This window comes from Falco naumanni, chromosome 4, assembly GCF_017639655.2.
Source record: "Falco naumanni isolate bFalNau1 chromosome 4, bFalNau1.pat, whole genome shotgun sequence".
Classification (NCBI taxonomy): domain Eukaryota; kingdom Metazoa; phylum Chordata; class Aves; order Falconiformes; family Falconidae; genus Falco; species Falco naumanni.
The window spans coordinates 20,029,110-20,051,471 of NC_054057.1; the positions used below are offsets into that span (position 1 = coordinate 20,029,110).

General features: G+C 37.2%; 1 protein-coding gene across 3 annotated transcripts in view; it reads right to left on the reverse strand.

The window, feature by feature from the left end:
* Positions 1 to 22,362, reverse strand: part of BBS9 (Bardet-Biedl syndrome 9) — a 310,952-nt gene that overhangs the window by 110,469 nt on the left and 178,121 nt on the right. For all 3 annotated transcript variants that reach the window (XM_040589505.1, XM_040589504.1, XM_040589506.1), the window contains one exon: positions 14,424 to 14,534. In XM_040589505.1, the coding sequence (XP_040445439.1) occupies positions 14,424 to 14,534 (111 nt within the window). The remainder of the gene's footprint in view (positions 1 to 14,423; positions 14,535 to 22,362) is intronic.

The window sequence follows — 22,362 nt, forward strand, 5'->3', positions numbered from 1 at the left end:
TCATTGAGTCAAAAGCTAGGACACAACTTCATGTTATACTTAATTTGACATACCTAGGGCCTGCTGCCAAAACGGATAGCCATGTCCTCCTCCATGCACCATCACGCATGTACCAACCTCCTCCACTGCAGAACTAGCAGCTTTGTACCTGTAGACCCAGTTACAACTCACTCACCCCATAAAATAGTAACCTTTCCTTTTGATGGTCTAACTATAGTGGTTAGAGACTAAGGTAAAACAGCAGCTTCAACCACATTTGGGGCAAGGTCTCAATCAGTTCAGCTCCCTAAAGCTGCCTTACCACCTGGTCATATAAACAGTAGTTCTGGCACCAGCAGATGGAGAAATACTTGGTGGCTTCACTTGGAGGAAGAGAAGGTAAAGCTGTGGCAACTGCCCTGGTTTAGGCCATTTAGGCCATAGCTCATTTGGATATAACCAAACTAGTTTAAAGTTAGCTAACCTAGGTACTGCTAGCAGCCTAGCTATGCAAAAGTTATCTTTTCAGGCACATTTTACAAAGTACACTGAGGAACAGTTGCAGTGATTGCTTAATGCTGCCAGCAATGCAGGCCAGATGAAAGCACACACATGCTTTTTAATCACACTTTTCACAATTAAAAGCTTTGCTGGATTATGACTACAGGGGAGAGAACTAATACCCACGTGAAGTGGAATATTTAGAGTATTTTTTTACTGTGCTATGTTCTTCTATCCTCTACTCTTACCTTACTTCTTTTTCCTCTCTCCCACCAGTAATGATAGCAGTTGCCAATCTCAACGTGGCAAGTTGTTTGTACTCATACACATGGACAAAAAAATAATATCTAACATTTGCTGGAATATTAAGCGCACCAGAATAAAGCCACAAAAGAATAAAATTGTCTTGATAAACAGAGCCACAGAAGAGCTCTAACTCTGTCTAACTGCATATAATTTTTGTATTTTTAACTCCTGACTTTCACATTTGAGGTTTTCTTGAAATGGATCAGAGATCACATCAAAATCCAAGTTACAACATTTTGCTAAGGCTACTTTCCAGAAAACAAGTTTAACTTCTAATTTTTGAAGTAGTATTCTCCAGGGCACCAGTACATAGCTGGGGTATTGCACAGTGTTACACAGCCCATCACTCTCCCCATGAAACTCAGGGTACTAGACTTGAAGACAGATATGACATCTATGAGCCAAAATACATTAAAAAAATAAATCACAGATTCAATTCATTATTAACATGAAGCCAAGGACAATCTTTATAGAGAAATTTTAAAGACAACTAAATTAAGTAAGAGTTCAGATTTGATTAGGTAGTATATTACTTGCTGTCTTACTACATTGTAGCTCTACACAGAGCTGAAAACTAATTTGGCCTAACTGGTGTCACAAAACTTCTTACTCTGTTTAGGAAACGTAGCAATCTAAGGAACTACAGGGTTTCTGTTGTGGTTCACCTTGTTCTGTGAGGCAACACAGGCTGTAAATAACATGCCAATGAAAAAAGCAAACATGTCCTCAGTAAGTGGCATAGTTTATTTGTTTTGAGGGTAGCAGGAAAGGAAACAGACTCAGTTGTAACACCACTCCAGGTATCACATGCTGCGCTGCTAAACATTCAGGAACAACATTCTATTTTCCCCTCTGAAACAGAACCAAACTTTGAAACCAAAGTCTGAGCTAGGAAATGCAAGCTAATTTTGCAACCATATATTACCAAAGACCTAAATTTGATTAGCTTTATGCACTGGCATACTGCTTGCTTACACTGAGGCATGGGTATAGATTTACTCATGCAATAAGACAGGGTGGTAAGACACTTCAGTACTGATTCATGCAGCCTGAGTATTTCTGGTCATATGTTCCAGTAGCTATTACAAAATTCAGCACTTACACTGCTTTTATTCACTTCTACTTCATATCCTACTTTCGGAAACACTGCAGTAGGCTTAATACTAGATCAGTGAGGGTGACACCACAACAGCAGGAAGGCAAAATTACTATAACAGGTGAAAAAGATGAGAGAATACTTTGTGGAGTATGACTACAAAATAACTCAGAATTAGAATGTGATTAGCAGGGATGGCTAATAAAAATCTGATAAGGTTAACAAAATTGCTACTACTAACCACTGCCTTGTTGGAATCGTTGATTTTAATAATGAGAGCTACTGCTCTGCTGTTGCTTGTCCCTTTTGTGAAAGCCCTCCTAAAGTGTCAAAGTAAGTTTCTTTAACAAAGTCATCCAACCACCCTCAACCCGATGTGGTGACCTCGAATCAGTTCTTGAAGCCTAACTTTTGAATCCTGTTATTATAATGATGTGTTCCTTGATCAGAAAACGTCAGAAGACCTGTATTAACTATAGTCAAACTTATAGAATCATTAGCTACTAAATTTTAATTCTCCACTGAAGTTAGAAATACAACACATCGAAGCATTAGGGACAACAGGGCCACATGTGCTGCATCTCACAGCCACTGGCAATGAAAACTAAGTAAAGAACCAAGGAGTTTGTAACAGGCCATCAGCTGTAATAGTTGTGACAGCAATGAAGAGTTGAGACCTCAAAAGACATTACTATTAGAAGAACATGGTCTGTGAATTCCACATACATTTACACAGGGAAACTGTTTCACCAAGCACTCAAAAAACTGCAGAAGAGCTCTTAACACTACTGCGTACAAATGTAAATAAGGATGTTAATGTCCATTTTAAGTGACCTATGCTAAGAGCTATAGCCAGCATGATCAAACTGCGTACTGCTCCAACATACAAAGTGAGAACAACTTCAAGCCACAACAGACTACTGGGATTCACGGTTCAAGCCTCTTCTGAGACATGTCAACCTTAGCATCACAGTAAACATGGAAAACACTCTGCCTCTATAGAATATTTTGAATATTTCATTCTAATAATTATAAGAAAAAAAATGGCTGATACCAACTCTAGAAACATTACAGTACTATGTACAATATTATTTGAAGTAACCTTACAAAGTTCAGCAAGGCCAAGTGCAAGGTCTTCCATGTGGGTCAGGACAACCCCAAGACAAACATAGGCTGGGTGGAAAAGGATTGAGAACAGTCCTGAGGAGAAAGACTTGGGGATGCTGGTGGACAAGAAGCTCAACATAGCCCAGCAATGTGTGCTTGCAGTCCAGAAAGCCAACCAAATCCTGAGCTGTGTATAAAGAAGCTTGGCCAGCAGGTTGAGGGAGGTGATTCTCCCCTCTACTCTGTTCTGGTGAGACCCCACCTGGAGTACTGTGTCCAGCTCTGGAGCCCCCAACATAAGAAGGACATGGATGTGTGGAAGCAAGTCCAGAGGAGAGCCATGAAGATAAACAGAGGGACTGGAGCATCTCTCCTATGAAGACAGGCTGAGAGAGGTGGGGTTGTTCAGCCTGGAGAAGAGAAGGCTCTGGGGAGACCTTATGGCAGCCTTCTGGTACCTGAAAAAGGGGGCCTACAGGAAAGCTGGAGAGGGACTTTTTACAAGGGCATGTCATTATGGGAAAAGTGGTAATGATTTTAAACTGAAAGAAGGTAGATTTAGATCAGATAGAGAGAAAAAAATCTTTACCATGACGATGGCGAGACCCTGGCACAGGTTGCCCTGAGAAGCTTTGGATGCCCCATCCCTGGAAGTGTTCAAGACCAGGTTGGATGGAGCTTTGAGCAACCTCGTCTAGTGGAAGGTGTCCCTGCCCATGGCAGAGGGTTGGAACTAGATGATCTTTCAGGTCCCTTCTAACCCAAACCATTCTATGATTCCATGTTTATTTAAGATTATATTCTCTAGCATTATACATCGTCTATATTACCAACACTGTCTATTCCTTGATGATTCAAAGTTCTAGCTGTGCTCCAAAGTGGCTTATAATGGCACTGATAATTTCCACAAATGACATGGAAAACCTATTTCTAATTCCAGTAACACTGTCCAACAAAGAGCATGTGGGAATGTGCTCCCTCATTTCAGGCATGTCAGCAGTTCTTTAAATGAGAGTCAATGTTTCCATTTAAATACCTTATTTTTCAAGAGGTTGCAGAGTCAGCCCTCAGGGAGAGTGAACTGATACCAGCCATTTCAGGTGCTTTCATGCAATCTTGTAACTCAAAAACAGCCTTTTTTCTTTTTTCTGAAGTTTAAGCCATTAGCTCATAATATGGATAGCTGCCTTCTGGAACTGGGAGGGGAGAAAGGGGCACAAGACACTAAAATTACTTCTAAAAAGATATTTTGGAAAATAACCTTTAACACCTCCACAGTGTCATTTTTTTTCCAGCAAACAGTTCCTAAAGACCTAGAGCTAATCTCCCTTTGGTGGCCAATGTTGACAAGCTGTAAAGTGTGTCTTGGCATTTTGTGTAACCTGGAAAAAAGACTTGGAAAACCATTTTACAGCCTCATCCTGGATTTAACTAATACTCATCTGATATATCAAACAATTATATTAGTATTAACATTAAGATTCTGAGACAGTGAAACAGTTTGAGAAGTAACCTTTATGATGCATAATCAGACTTAAGCCATAGAATTTCCAACCTGAGTTTTTGCATCAGAAAAAATTCCTCCTTGGAGTGTTCAATAAGATTTTGAGATTTCCTAAAACTTTCAGTACTGGTTTTCAGCAGTAGAGGAGGTCTTAAAGTGAAGCGCTTGCCTCTTTTGTGCTGTTGAACATCTTCCTTTTAATTACTTCTTTTACATCAAGATGGATGTTAGAAGCCAAAAGTGTCTATATTCTCCACTGCCCGCCAGCGTTTGTTGTCCAGGGCTATGAACAACTGACCAGGATTCAACAATATACCTGGCAGCCACTAAACCCTTCTTGGCTTGGAATGCTGAGTGGGTATTCAAATAACGTTTTGATGAGTTTCCCTGTCCTTTTATTTATTTTTTAAAATGATATCTCATTAGAAAACAGAACAATATGAAATTTTTATATTTCTCAAAGACTGACAAGAACATTGGAGCCGTTAATATCTAACACAAATGCACATAAAGAATAGGGGAAAGTAAATTTTATAGACACACTGCTATAATGTGAAGAAATTAGCACAGATATCTGTGTACTATCTCACTAACCAACAAAGATCTGACAGAAGAAATGAAGCCAGGAATAACACACTAATCCAAACAACATACGAAATTCAAAGCTATCCATGTTCTGAACAAAATGATTTCCCAGTTAAACAAAAAACTAGGTAAAATTTGTGTAGAACTGGAAAGTCAGTAAAGCGTTACGTAGGAAAACAGATGTCTTGAGAAACAAGTTTTACTGAGTATTCAGTGAAAAGATTTCAACACAATGTTAGAGAAAACAATAGCTAGCGGTTTGTATCTACCAGAAACAAAGCACTGAGCGTATTTGCAGTGTGTGCTTTAGATGGCAGCGCTTGATATGGTGGGGAAAATAACTGGTGTGAAGAAACAAAAACACCACAAGAAATCTTACAAACGTTGGCAAGGAAAACAGAGCATTAACCCTCACCATCACAAAGGAAAAACAAGCAGCAGCACATAACAGAAAAGGCCCGACTAATTTCTGTCCTGCCCACCTTTACTGGCATGAATCCCAGTGATAGACAAACATCTACTTCTCCTAAGCTCATAGTTATGCAAGGCAACGGCTGTATTGGGTCTGGCTGAGCCCCATAGTGCCCTCATAGAGCTGGGCTTGTATTAGTAGCTAGAAAGGTGGTGATAAGCAGTGCTCACACAGCATCACAGCTGCCTCTCCAACCTTCCACACACACACACCCCAGTAGGCTGGGTGTGGGCAAGATCTTGGGAGGGGACATAGCCAGGACAGATGACCTAAAGTGACCAGTAGCATATTCCATACCATATGATGTCTGCTCAGATATAAAAGCTAAGAGAAAGGAGGAAGAAGGTGGGCATTTGTTATTTACAATGTCTGTCTTCCGCTTATGCGCCCTGTAGCCCGGCTTCCTGGGACGTGGCTGAACATCGCCTGCTGATGGCAAGTAAAGAATAACATCTTTTGTTTTCCATCACTTCTGTGCACGCAACTTTTGCTATTGCTTCATTAAACTGCCTTTATCTTGACCTACAAGGGATTTTTTCCATCTTATTTTCTCCCTCACTGTTCTGCTGAGGAGGGGAGTGATAAAGCGGCTTGGTGGGCACCTGGCATCCAGCCAAGGTCAACACACTACAACTGCCAAGGAAAGATGAAAAACAACATTTAGTCACATAAAAAGCTTTTAAACTTGTCTTTTTCAGATTTCTTCCACCTTGCTATAGTTGCCCTTTCTTGCATACAAGACATATTCAGAATTCACAACAATGTGTTAAACTTTGGTTTTCGTTTTGTTCCATATTTAACAAGCCCTTTCTTCTCAACCTGTCTTTTATGCGCTCCTTATCTTCTGTTATTCGTCAGCAGTTCTCATGTTCAGGACTTGATAAAAATAAGGAAAGGCTTTTTCATAGATTCCAAAAAACTTTGGATGTTGTTATGCCTTGTATCACTTTAAACTGCAACAGCAGCAACCTTTTGCTAACAATTTGAAGAGTGCCTTTGAACTGTCGAATCATAAAAGTGCTTTAAAAAAATTATTTTTTCCCATTAAAGCCACTGAATCTGAAGGAAAGGTTCAGGCTCTCAATACTATGACTTGTTCATTTCATACCTTTTTTCTGTGATCTCATAACAATTTCTGAGACAACCCACAAAGCAGAATGTAAGGCACCCCTCAGTTCTTTGTTTCATTGAGAGTCATGGAAGAAACTGGAGTTAGGCAGAGTCTTGTTTAACCTTTGAAAGGAAACATTTTTTAAAACACTACCACAACCATTGGTATGGGGCAAACAGAGACTGATCTCTTCACCCACTGCAGTGGATAATACACATTATAATATACTTGAATCTGCAAATATTAGAACATAAATAAGACTTTCTATGTTCTCATGTGTTATATTACATTTCACAGGAGATGTATATACAAGCTCCTGCTAAAAGAGAAACTGCACTTCATTTGGTATTGACTTAATGAAGGAATTCTCACATTAATCTCTTAAGCTGTACTGTTCTTTAAAAAAAACATACTCTGTGGAAAAGAAAACCTCCATAAATCTCTTCAGCTTTCTCCAGAAAAATAGGCTTTTTGTAGCCCAGTAATTTTCTTTGCACCTTTTCTTGTGGAAACAATTAGCTTAGCAATTTTAAAGTATTAGGTGGGCCCAGCTGCAGGCTCCTGGTATCTATCCTTTTATATAGCAATGTCCATACAGAAAGAAACAATCACCTAGTCTCATAGTACTCAGTGGGAAATACGGTGAGCTACAAAGGAGGTTAGGTCTTGAGGGAGCTTTCATTTACCTGAGGCCATCACAAGTTTCCTCATTTTTAGCCAGATTTGTTTCTAACTCAAGACTTCGTTAGCTCAAGGACAAAATATTGTGTTGCAACTCACTTCTCAAAATGTTTGAAACTAAACTCAAAGTGCAAGAGGCACATTCACCCCCTCAGACGAGCCCCATAAATTGGTCCTTCAATGACTTTCAAAAAATAAGCCTGAAGTCAGACCTGTTGTTCTTCCTTTGGTCACGAGTGTAATAAACTTCAGATGGAAGCTCAGGTTCAAAACTGCAGCCACAGCCAGCTGAGAAGTCTGCATTGCCAATGATACTGATTTGTTTAACTGATTGTTTTGAAAGCTCATTACAGGCATGAAATCCTACTCCAGACAGCACGTACATTTTTCCAAAACGATCTTTAGCTTGATTTATATATTTCCCTTTTATTTAATCTCTCATGTACCATACAGTTAGTATTAGGATTGATTTCTGTCTTATTAGACTGTCTAACCTGAAAAAGTTAATTGCTTGGCTACATACATTGAAAATACTTTTGCTGTAACTGGCAAGAACATCAGTATCCAAATGATTACCAGTGTCGCAAACAATGATAATTACAATAACAGTAGTAAGGCCATCTGTATCTTACTTGTGTATGTTGAAAATTTGGAGCAGTTATTAGTCCAATATATAAACAATATATGTCTGATCTGCAGCAAATAGAAATCTTTCACAGACCTGTTTTAGAGTTTTTTACAGTGTGTTTAAACACCCTTCAAAACAAATTCAAAGATATGTCTCTGCTCATTTGAGTAGGTAAAAGATAATATTCAGAACAGTACAATACAAAAATAAAAAGACTCAGTGGATAGCCGGCAACAATTTATATTCAAAAACTCTTTACCATCTGTTTGTACAAACCCAAGCATTTAAGGATATTCCTTTCTAAAAGCAAATAAATGAATCGGTATCGCAAAACTTCATCTTACATTACAGCACTTTGTGATGAACTACTTTATAGGTGGCAGTTTCATATAGTTGTGCATTCATGTAAATTATGATTCATAAGAAAAATTAAACACATAGCTAAATTAAAATGTGTCATTGGACCCTTTAAAGAAAAATAGTTGCAATCTTGTACTAATAAGCATTGTTTACACGAAGTTGTGTAACTAAGCATGTTTGTGGGCTAGAATCACGTGACAGTTCCTAAAATTGTCTAGGCATATTAAGGACAGCAATCTTTGATTAGAAGAGTAAAGTTGAAAGATCCTCTTAAACAGCACCCACTACATCTATATGAACATTGTCATGCCATGCTGTAGATAAAGTAACAAAGAAATAAAACATACTAAGTAAAGCTTGTAGGAAAAGATGTGCAGCTGTGCAATGTCTGGGTGCAACTTTGGGGGTATTTTGAAAATTTGGCTCAGAATGTCTTGTTTTACTAGAGTTTATAGCTCATCCTCATAGTCTTTTATGTATAGCTGCTTGTGTATTTAGTCAGAAGTAATAGGCCAGATGCTTCAAATTAAAGACAGTTAAAAAATCTATTCTGATACATAAATATAAATGCTGAGACAGCTTTTCGTCTTAGATGTTATGAGTATTCATCTATAAAAGTTTATTTACTTTACTAAATATAATCATAGAAGATGAGAACTTTGAAATTTAATCTTTAAGCATCTAAATATTTGCATGACAGCACAATACAAAGAATTTAACCAAAAACAGTGGCAGCACAGTAGCGAGTGAAAATGCCAAACCTTTGGTCTCATTTGGTCTCATGAAGAGCTTCTCAGAAATGTTTGTATTTAAACAATAAATACAAATACTGGGCCACGTTCTCAGTTGCTCTCTCAGGAAGACACAATGATTATTCTGAATTATCATGGCAAAGTCAGACAAACATTTCTCTTAAATATTTAAGACTTTTTTTTTCTCATTTGGATAGATCATTTACGGTATAGATTCACAGTATCTTTAATGAAAAATTCTGCCAGAAAAATCAAGCCTTAGAAATTGTGAAAATTCGGACAGCTGCCTGACATGGTACTTGACAAATCTGACTCCCAGTGATATAAAGTCCTCAATAAATTAGCAAAGTAATTGGCACCATTGTTCCACACACAAAAAAGAAAGCAAAAGAAACCCAAACCAGTAACAATAAAGATATATTTTTCAGTCCAATCTGTCTTCAATTCATACTAGCTTATCATCTGATTTTCCATCAACTTAGTGGAGTTACTTATGATTTCCCAGCATAAAACTCTTTACTCATAAAAAAGGAAATAGATCCTTTCTGTCTAAAATATTCGGTAGGAATATTGGTTAGAAAAATATGTCTTAGGAAATTCTCTTTCGCAGTAAGTAGCATGCAGCAGGATAATACGAGGAACACAGAATATTTACTTTAAGGGCTGTATCCTGATAAATACATAGGTCATTACTTCATCCTAAAGCTCATCACCAGCACAGTTAAATGACTCAGAGAAAAGCTCTTCACCATATCCCTTAGAGTTGTCTCTAAAAAGCTAGTATGTACTAGAACTTGCTTATACTTAGTTACTACAAACCACATTCTCAACTCATTTTATCAGAAATATTTAAGTACAAGGGAGAACTTGAGAAGTGGAGTTCTGCACATCTCTGTGGATTGTTACCTTCTAGAACATATGGAAACTTCTCCTTGAAATTAAGCTACTCACTCAAGTAGACTGCAATCCTAGTAAGACATTCATAACTTGTGAAGAAGAAAATGGAAGACAGTGAGAACAGCATAATAAAGAGAAAGGAAGTCCACAGGACCTACATGGAAGTCTACAATCACTGCATTTGACCTTGTGACTGCAGCAGAGGTCAGCGTATCTGCACTGGTATTGTAGCTGTGAGCTCATGGAAAAAAATGATGACTTAACAAGAGACTTCAGAGTGGGCTCAACTTCAAATCATATTCAAACGCTCCACAAGGCTTGTGCAGCCCACAATGAAATCTGTGCTGCTCTGTCCTCACTCTAACCAAAAACACCAAGATCAAAGTTAGCAGGGATAAATTTATCATGCTAATGTTACTCCTCAAAATGCAATGCACACAGACTCAGTGCCTTGAGGGGGTAAGCAGGAATTCACTGGGATAGGGAATGTTCAAGGGAGAACTTTTGCACCCGCTGAAAGCAAAAGCTGTTGGCAAGCAGCTACTCCTTCAGCTACAACTGCAATAATATCATTAACTTCCAAATATTATGAACCTAATCCCATTCTTTACTGTGGAATCATAACATGCTTGGATTAGAAAAAAATAAATACACAAAAAAATCAGTGTGAACTATTTCAGCAATAAAAAGAAAACATCTTACAACCATTAATACCCCTTCGAAAGGGAGTCTGATCGGGTCAGAACCATTCATTCCCTCCTTGCACAGACTTGCAGCATGACTACTAGTTGTCATTTTCTGCTGTCTTAAGTAACTATTCTGAATAAAGCCAAAAGCCACATTGACATGCTTTGCAGCCACCTGGGAAATCTCAATATAATATTTTGTATGAGAACTTGAAAGTCTGTGGCAAGCTGCTACTCTGCAGCATACTTTCTCATGGCATAGCACAGTCTTCCAGGCCTTAGTCCGTCATTTCCCTCAGTCTGCACAGCTCATACATCATATTTGAGGCAATGACCTCTTTCCTAGATCTATGTCTACTCATAAAATTCAAAAGGTTTTTAAAAATTCACAGTGTGTCCAAAGAGAAAACTAACCTACAATACAGTGACTGACAGTCATCTCCTACTACATACTACATCTCACTAGCAAGAGATTAGTAAGCTCAGACATTTAATAGTAGCAAGAGTTTAATGTAAATCAACTGCTGAATATTTATTTTGACTTTTAGTAAATTCTACAGCCAGGATGAAATGCCATACTATCACAGGTAGATTGCTAGCAATACTGGAGTTAGCTAGTTCAAGACTAACTGAACATCACCTATGTAAGCAGCAAATCACAGCAGCAATAACGTAGACATCTACTCACAGGGAGCTCACAGAATCTGGCATCAAATTCAGGTTTCGTCTTGGTCCTGAGGCTTCCTCCTCTGCTCATCATTTCTCTGTGTTCCAACCTCCCCAACAACACTTCTCCTCAGCAGATTTGTACACACAAGCAATTTAACTATAAGCAAGGTTGTCCCAGTACAGCACACCTCTCGGTGAGGAACTCCCACCACTTCCTTCTAAGACCTTTGCGATTCAGGCCTTACACCTCTTTTCAGTAAATAAGGCATTTTGTTCTGCTTTGTTTTTCTACCTCTACGATACTACTTATGAGAACTGCTCGAGTTTTGTCCTAATCCAGCACACTGTACCCTTTGTTCTGATACAGAAATACATGTGCTCCCACTAAGGCAACTTCATTGCTCCCTTTTTTTGTTGTTTGGTTTGTTTGTTGTGGGGGGGAGGGGGGTTTGCACTACTTGTGTGTATATTAATAGAATTCAACCTGTACAAAATCCTGCTGCTAAGATTTGGTCTGGCACCAGATGGAGCAAGTACGTAACTAGACCTCTCCCTCCATTCCAAAGGATGGTAGTCCATGGCACTCAGTTGAAGCTCTCCCATGACCTACAGAATTGTTTGGAATATTCTAACTTGATCAGCATATTTCATTCCTTTGATTTCCATCTTCCTCTGTGAATGCAATCTCTTACTAGATATGTTTCTCTTCACGTTTCCTACACAGGGATATCAGCCATTGCGCCCATGTGCACACTAAACTACAGCTGAAGAGATGCTGGTTTTTCTCTTCAGTTTTGAGCTATTTGGTGTTGTAGCTTCAACCTAATTTTATCTATTTAAACCTCTATCATTAAACTTCAGGAATTTTTTGGTAAAGAACATTAAGAAGCTTAAGTATGGCATAGGAGTTCAGGTAATACAGCCCAATGAAAAATGAAACTTGTCTAAAGCAGTAAAATTTTGCATTGCCATTGAACTACCTCTACAACTAGAGATATGAATAACAAAAGCCATCTACAAGAAGGAAAAAAAAATTCTCAACTTATAATCAAAATCTGTCTTGAACTCCCTCAAGAAATGAAGAAAGATATATCAAGAAAAAGAACTTTTAGTCTATCCTTTTTTTCTCTTACTGACTAGACAGTTAAATTAAATGCAAACTCATAAAAAAAGATACATAAGACACAACAAATATTCTTTGAGGGCTCATTGTAATCGCCATGGACTTGCTGCAGTCTCTGGTGCCTGAGCAAGAACTCGGGCCAAAAATATCATGTACAGAAAAACATTGCAATGCTGTGATTTCATGCCTAGTATTACCTTATGGTTTAAGTAGCTCCCTTGGCTCTTACACTTGTAGCAATTAGAATTTCCAGACAGCTCAGCGGCAGATATTCTAGGCACTCTCTATATTGCAGCACTAACTGGGAGATGGCAGTCAATTCTTACCATGAATAAATTAAATTCACCGGTATAACACATGGCTGTAAACCTAAAGACTTTTTTTTTAAAGCTTTCAAAGTTTTCATTATGCCTTTTATAGTTACAAAGCAACAACAGCCAGCTATGTGATGTAAGTCTCAACTTTTATCATGGGCTAAGACTTGCAGTAGGATATGCAAGTCCCCATGCTGCTGTTTCTGGATCTCGTGAATACTTTTCTAGACTTTTCTTTCCAGCAACAAGGTTATTTAAACAAAGCAGAACACTATCTACTGAAGAACAAAGATGTGCTTGATCAGAAGAATGGAACATCAGACAAGGAAGAGGGATTGCCTGCCATATGTTCCTGATTTATTGGTCTAGTTGCCTGAAGTTGGAATTTTATCAGGATTGTATCCTACATCAGAGAGACAAAATAAATTTCCATTACCAGGAGGGTACTTAATATATCCAGATGACAAAAGTTAAACTATATGTATGTAAGCTTTGACAGCTTCCCTTCTTCTTATGACCTGAAGTCCATGAGGACTGCAAGTAATTAGCACTCCAGAAAAGTCAGAGCTTTAGGCCTTCAGGGGATTTTTCAGGTCATTTCAGTGAGCAGATACTCCTGTTGGAGTTTTAAGTTACATTGTGGCATTATTATACATTGCCTCATTAGATATCCTTCTTCCCTGCCAACTATTAAAAATTTGTTAATGTAAATTCTTCTATTGCATTAACTATATATTCCAACTCCCTGCCTGCCTGTGCAACATTTAGCTGGGCAAACAAGCAGCTGAATGCATTTTAAACACACAACTGGTTTTTGCAGCTGTGTAAGGACTTTCTATTTCTGAGTATTGTTGGTTGCAACCTCTGAGCTGCTCTTCTTAACCTCAACACCCATCCATAATGGACACATCTGATTTACACACAACATCCAAATACATTTAAAAATAACTATTACAGGATAAAATCAGACAGTGAGGGGGGAAAGAGGAACGAAGGTACGACTTAGTAAACAAAACGGGAAATAGCTGCAGTCAAAGCCTGTGAGTTTACCAGGCACTTCATTAAACTGCAATGTACTACTTTACAGTGCTGCTTTTAAAATATGTTAACACTATATCACAGTTCCCGGCAGCATGAAATCTTTCCAGAAAATGTGTCATCACTGTATGCAGCATATTTTATAGCCAGTATAATTTCATTTGATTATATCCAATACTATTTTTCTGAAATACTAGGAAGTCTCCCCACAAAAGATAAGTAACAACCGTATTTTAAATCAGCTGGCACAAAGTCTAGCCACCATACTGCAGCAAAAAAAAAAGCTTTCATTACACTAAAATGTCCTCAGTTTCATTTTGCCTCTGTAGAACAGGTCATGAATAAAAACTGCAAGAATCTCATTCAAGTATTATGTAGCATAAAGACTTTCAACTGGAGTTGTTAAACTGTAGAGATCAGTCTTGGAATTAAGCTGTTCTTGATAGAAGAAGCTGAATAAACTCAGAATCCTACACACTGTACTATTATCACACATCAAAAAAAATTATGCTAAAAAAGCCTGAAATACGTCGTTTGTTTCACATGTCCACAAGCATTCTGAAAAGACGAGCTGTACACGTCTAAGCAAAACAACATAATTTTCCTGTTCTTACCAGGCTTGGATTTCTGCTTTGCCATCTGCCCTTGACTGGGAAGCGTTGCTGTGGAGCCCGGTATAACTGTTCTTTCCTCTAAATCAGACTCTGGGATTGTAGTACAGCCACCTAGTTGAAAATGGAAGAACCGTAATGTATTGTTTACGTGAGAAAACAAATTAAAAAACAAAATCGCCAGTGCATAATTAAGGAAAAGAGGGGATAAGTTAGCTGACAGGAATATATAAAACTAAAATAGTCTTTTTTTTCACTTCACATACATGTTTGTTAAAGAAAATTATTACCATTGTTTAGAAGGCTGATTATGCCTTAATGACTCCTCTCCACTAAGTATGCTGGTTTGAAAAAAAAGTTTGAATGTGGAAAACTGGCTCCCCATAAAACGGAAATAATGTGATTTATGTTAAAGATCAGATTACTGGGAACAAGTTTTGTAATAAAAGTAATTAACTGTGAATTAATTAACTTTATAAAGCGAACAAAGCTTATGAAGATTGTTAGCCTGCCACAGAGAATGACATGATGGTATTTTTTGGATGGGCTATTAAATACCATATTTTTATTACTTAGTGCTAGAGATATGGAAACACAGGGACATTGTCACTGTCCAGTAACATACTGCATTGGCAATGCCTTATTCAAGTGATTTTAGGATGCATGGCATAACAGATTTGTATTTTGCAGTATTGCTTTTTGAGTAGTTCATTAGAGAACACAATGACTTAGAGCTTTCTCTTCAAACATGTTTAAAAGCCTATGTTTAAAATACAGAGTGATAATCTAGCAGTAGTATCACCTGAAGATAGCTGCTGCAGCTTGCAGTGGAATAAACTGAGGTACATTTATTTCAGAACATCTGTGATCAGGACATAGGAGGATGTGTCACTATTCCACAGCAAAAACATGGCTTAACAGTAAGTGCATCGCCAACAATATAGTACACAGCTGAGCTGCATCTTTCTCATAGCCCTCCCAGGATCAAGACTCACAAGCAAACAAATCCACATACATCTCTATTGTGTTCTGAAAGCACATGTTTATAAACAGCATGTCAACTCCCAGAGCACACAGACTTTTCACCTTTCTGTCAGAGTCGCTCTATTTTGAAATGTTCTACGCCAAGCCCCATAACCGGTGTATCCAATTTGCAGCAACACAGTCTATTCTCTCCTTACAAACTAAACAAGTAAAACAGTTAAAAATAAGGTTGTGTTCCCAAGTAGCAGAGCTGCAGTTTCCCCAGCAGTTTCAGCAGCGCTGGCAGCGCAATACAAGAGGTCCTGCAGAAACGTACCACTGTCTAGCAAAGGCAAAGCACCACAGATCCAGTGAACCCTGTGAAAACACTCATTCCTACCAGATGATTCCCAAGCAAGAGGAAAGATGCAAGCTACTATATTCCAGATACACCCTGGCAGAAAGTATAAGATTATTCACGGATTTTGTGTTTGATTTAGAGCAAGGGGTTTTTTTTCAGTCAAAAAAAGAAAGTTAGGAGTGAATGTGTCAGCAATGTGCAGACTTATGACCCAGGACAGCTGCAGATATTTAGGATATCTGCTATGAAACTGAAGAAGAAAATGGGAAATTAGAAAATGTCTTCATGTTAAAATATCGTAACATTAGGGCAATGTCTGATATCATTAGATATAAATGTACCTACACCCTAAATGAAAATAAATATCAGTAAACTAATACTTCTGTTCCCATTTGCACATTGTGACTAAAATGTAAGCTATGAGATTTGATGGCATGGAAACCACTGCTTTAAAAGTCAATTTAGATATTTCTCATTCTTATCTTCAGATAAAAATCTACCCTATTAAACAGTAATCTGTAAATACAGGATACTAAATTAAGGTTTCTTGCACAAAAGAACAATTAAAAATGGCATCATACATTTTAAAAGGTTTTATAACGTTTCCTAACAGCACGAGTGAAACTCACCAAGTCAATGGCATCTACTGAATTTCTACAAGGAAATAAAAGAACTTTTACAACGTTCATTCTAAAGCCTGAAATGCAATAACTTACATAGAATAGAAGAACTAATAAATAAAAGAACTTTTACAATATTTGTTCTAAAACCTGAAATTCAGTAACTCACATAGCCTTGAAAATTGGTTGGTTTTGATGCCAAAATATTTCATTAGTCATCAACACTGATAGTAACTGAGTAAGTCAAAAAAGGTCTATTTGCCTTTTAGGTACAACATACTTCTTGCTGAAAGGAAGCAAGGCTTCCTGCTCTTGATTTTGGCATGAGAGATCTGTTAAGATTTGCTTGTCATCTGATTCTATCAGGAGTTATTAAAACTAAAAGCCAAATTCACTTCTTTCGAAACTTTATTTTCCTGACAGAGAATATTGAGGACTGAAATGTTACCAGTGACAGACTATTTTATGTAAAAAGGTAGACAGAATACACAGAGCAACATTATCAGCATCAGTATTAACAGCAGTAATTATTTCCTAGTTCTGCAAGGATACTAATAACTGTTCCCTATTAACCATTTTTTAAATACTATTGTTTCATAAAGGCATTCCATGGGCTGAAAGCACTGTTATCAGTGGGCAGGATTTCACCAGGACTCTTGTGCCAGTAATTATTTAACTGACCAGACAAAAAAGCAATATAATAGTGGTGTTTTTACTCTTTTAAGACAATGAAGCTTACAGGATTGAGGTCTTTGTGCTCCTGCATTTCTGTCTTACTCTTTTAAAACCAGTATTACCTTTTAATTGAAGAAACTATTAGAATTTGCTGAACTATGTCCCTTACCTTGTTCAGATGCCTAAAGCTGGGTAGAATGACTGGACCCTCATCTACACATCAATCTGCAGCAACATAAGTGGTATCGGCTTCTTCCAATGGAACCGATGGCAAATTCAATTGTTTTGCTCCAACAGGTACAGGTATCCATCCTCAAGATAATAATGGACACCCTTGATAACATGCTGTGATTCCACACAGGAACAAATGAGTGGAGACCACACTAAGACAACGGTTACACTGAAAGAACTGAAATGTTCAAATTGTAAACTTTCACTAGACTAAGAAAGACACTGAATAAGGCACAAATATATAACACTGAATAGAATATTTAAACCACACAGAACAGGATTTTGTCATTTAAAAACATTTTACAACTCTGAAGGACAGCTACCTGAAAAAAAAAGACCTTTTCCTGCTAGGACTCTAAACTTTTACATTTCATACTGCAGGGGTTCTACTGAGGGTATCTGCTCCAACTTCTCTGGTCAGACTAACAGAATCTTAGGTACAGAAAAAGTATCTTTGAATTCTTGTGTATCTCTGTATACATTTGAAAAAGTATCCACTAAATGTCCACTTTGGCAAGCATTGAAAGTTTTTATGCACCTGGAATCCTAAAAGAAATCACAGCAGCAGAATAATTCACATTCATTCATAATTAAGTGAATGGTACAAATCAGAAAAGTGAAATATTTAAGGAAAAAGGGGGGAAAGAGAAGCAGGAATAGTAGTACATAAATCTACACACTGGAAATTATCCAAGTTGAGAAGTTCTCCAGATGTCAGTCTGTAAACAGTTCTTCATAAAATTAATTTCGCCATTAATTGTTGGCAGAAATAACATCTAGAATATGTTATTACATTTGACCCACACTTTCCCCCTTTTCCGTGTAGCTAAATTCTTGTCTGACAACACAGATCTTTTATCAGTTGTGATAAATCCAAGAAAGCAAGATTTGGTCAGCAGAACTGTTTGATAGGATATAACACACACAAAATTACACTCAAGCTAATTGTGAACTTTGTTCACCAAAGGAAATGAGACTTCTCTTGTTTATTTTCACTACATCTGTTTTTGTAACACATTTGGTTCTTAAGTTGGAAAAAGACACCCACACCCAAAGGAAACATAAACATATAATACATATTGAACAAAAATTAAGTACTGACAGTTTTCCTACAGGTTCCTATCACCATGGGGTTTTTACACATTTTAAGATGGCTCTAGAAGTTGAAAAACAGGAAAACAAAAGTACTGTACATCTAAAAAATAAAAAGACACTTTGAGGGAAAGACTGTTTGGGTTTCCTCTTTCTCTTCCACTCGATCACAATTAAACTATACATAAAGTTTCCATTTTCCTCTGAAATTAACTCTTACAAGAGTCTACAGAATGAAGAAAAGAAAAAGTTTCCTGAGCAGTCTTTGGCAGCAAGAAAGCAAAAATGTGAGCAGGAAGCTCTCTGACTAGCAGGTTTTGCCATCCACGTGTATACCATTATACAATGGACATCATCCAAACAGCAAAATTATTTTACAGATTCCAAAACTATATGCAAAACCATGTTCAGTTCGATCTTCTGTGCTGTCTACAATTTTGAGGGATGTGTATACTAAAAATGCAGTTTAAGGCATTAGAGATTATCCTCTCTAAAACAGTTAATCAATTACATCTACTGGTTCTGCTAGCTACACTTGATTCAAGTCCTGTAAATTTTATTAGGATCTGTCAGAAAGTAACTTGCCTGTTGAAGTAAACACTGCATGCAGGTTTTGCAGTTTGATAGTGCTATTGCTGCTTTCTAGAAGGAAGATAAAATAATAAAATCTATAGAAGAAAACACATATTTGAGTGTATGATGAGTTCCGGTGAACATTTATTCACAAACTGGGTCTGGATTAGAGTCTGTCATCTGAATAGACACATCCCAGAAATTCAAGCATATTTCCATTGCAAAGTGAAATGGAGGAAAAGAAAGGGAAGGAAAGAAAAAGAAAGATTTTTTTTCTAAACAGGCATCTGATGATGAACACAGGTTTAGTTCAGATTTTCACTAGCAAAATGTAGAGTCAATTTGTAATTTCATCTATTGTAATTTCAGAACGTAGCATGTAAATCTGATAGTGTGGCTACAGTTGTGCAGTCACAATATTCCATTGTTTTGTGCCTGATTTGACATAACCAAATTCAAAGGAATAATGGAAAATATTTCTGTATTACATTCCATTAGAATAATAAATTAATGAAAAATCATACCAACTGAACATGCAGTCCAAGGTCACTTAAGATATCACCAAAACATATTTTCAATGGGAGTATGCAGAGACATGCCAGACTGTTTTTCTGCTTTACTCTTGTTTTACTGAAATGTTTCTTAACAAAACTTCCAGTTCATAAATTTCCATAGCTTGTTCTGTAGTATGTTGCCACTATTTGTATTGAGAGCTATGCAGAAATATTTACATCAATTGTGTGGCATCTGTTTGAGCTTGTAGCCCATTCAAATATTTTGAACAGGCCTGAATTACTAAAAACTTAAGAACTACAGGGTACTTCCAGCAGTACAACTCTTCATGGGAGCAACGATGCTGTTTAAGCTGTCAGACTGTCTCGGCCATTCTTTCAGCATGAGGTTCAGTGCATGTGGTACGCAAGTCATACAAACGGCATTGGGAAACACATTGCTAAGAACAGATATTAAAGCTGTTTGCATTAAAGCAGCATTTTTGGGCATGCAGCCAAGAACACAATCCAAATCAACATTCCATAGTACCCTTACTAACACAGGACTGAGAATGCCATAACATTAAACTATATAATGCCATTCAATATCTACCAAAAGCCTTTTGTTACTCCAAATGAACAAAGGATGAATGATGACAGTTGTGCTTCAACCACACAAGTGTACTGTTCCACCCAACAGCCTATTCACCTGAGGAGCACGGACTGACTGAAAAAAAACCCACAACACTCTGTGTTCTGGTATGTGTTATGAGAGATAATTGTTACTGATTTTTGTAGTGCCTGGAGGACTTCCATCTGCCTTTATGTAACAGCATTAAAAAAATATCAGCTTATAATAAGAACTTTTCAAGGGGGATATCAACTCTTGACAAACACCATAATCATAAAAATCACTGTATTTTTCAGAGTACACTTCCTCACATAACACCTGGTGGGGTTTTTTTACTGGATCTCACATCTTCTTCCCCATATTCAGTGTACCACTAAATGTACCTTTCATTTAGCATAACCAGAAAATGTTTTCTTTCAAAATGCTTAAATACAGCAGTAGCGGATATTATAGAACATACTGTCATTAACATATGTTCAGGGCAACTTCATTCAGTAACAAACTCAATTTCATGTTACCCTTTTGAAGAGCAAGAAGAATATGCAAGGGTTTTGTCATTGGCTTTGTTTTACATATATAAATTCATTTTTTGCACATAAATATGCACATAAGTGTATAAGGAGATACATATATATATGAAATACATAAAGGGTTTTATAACAAATATTTTGTTTTCAGTAAGACATTCTTCCAGTTCTGCAGAGCTTGTATTTATTGTATTGTTTCAGTAATGAACAGTGGTAAGGAGGCTACTAGATAGATCTTTAGACATTTTTTAATAATTTACATCAAAAACTCAAGTAGGTAATGCTCCCTTTGATAAACACTTCGCTGATTATTTTATCTAAAAGTGTATTCAAATTAATTTCTACTGTCAGTTCTGGTTTCTGTCTCTCAACACACCCCAAGAGAACTCCTGAAAGTCAGTATTTAGAGCAGCTGGGATCTCCAGAGCATGCTTGTCCAAAAAACATTCACAAAATTGTCTTTATGTAGCCAGTAACCTTTCTTCAGTGCACACTGAAAGGAGACGGACTAAAATTGACTGTTATGACCTTGATAGCAAACCCTCCCAGTATTTATTGTTCTAAAAAGTTTAGAGGAACATTTTGGTCCTATTCCCATTTAAAACACTTAGATTTCCTGGAGCACATATATGAAGCATTCTTTAAGCCAAAGATACAAGCATGCAGCCACGTATATAGACTCTGTATATTTGCATGTATATGTATACACACAAATTTTGGACTTACTACTGAAAAAACAGCAAGTCCTCATTTATTGCAGTCAGAAATTGAAGAGATAGCAAATGTTTGTGGTACACAAAAGTTTTCTGTCACACAATCATGCTGCAAGACTTGCAAGGTAAGTATTATTTGACTGGTTCAGAGGGACAGACAACTATTTACCTTCAAGGAGACTGAGGCATATTGACCTAAACAAAACACTGTTTACAAGCTCTTAACAGCAAGAGGAAGCTCAGTAATGCAAGTTAGTGAAAATGAGATTGTTATCCTAGTTGTGAACACAAAATAAAAAGATAATGCAGTTTGCTGCATGAGGTTTTGTTAAGCAGGGTCTGTTGGATGTTTGAGAGCCTTGATGGAACACTGTCAAGACAGAAACAGTTAACGAGGGGCTTATTCCTAATCTAGACCAGAAATGGAGTGAAATCAAAGGAAAAGCATTTGATATGTATGCTAATACATGATTCTGAGCAAGAGAGTACAGGAACAAAAACTACTGACATCAGATGCAATATCAGATATACTGTGGATAACAGAAGACAATGGACTAGTACAGAAGATACAAACAGGCATTGAAGGATATATGTTGCTCAGAAAGGCAGAATTAAAGTGGTACAGTAATACTTCATAGCACTATTGTGATGGGCTACTCAGAGCAGTAATACAGATCTGGGAAATTTGGAAAAGGTTTATAAAATACTTTAATGCACAAAAATTGAAACTTTAGCTACAGAATACCAAGATTGGATTTCAATAGCAATTGCAGTTGCTTTAATATTAGGAAAGGATTTAATATTATCAGAAATGGTATTATGGAAACAAAAGAAGATATAAAACCTACAGAAATAATCAGAGGATAATAAAAGACAAAGGCTTCAGTGTGATGGACCAGGAAAAAGGTAAATGCAATTCTGAAATCCACCTGACTGTTCCAAATAAGGATCAAGAAAGCAGTAATACTATTGGACAAGACGCTGGTAAGACATCTGGAATACTGGGTTCAATTCTTGTTTACCATGTTCATGGTAGATTAAATAAACCTGGAAAGATTCAGCTGA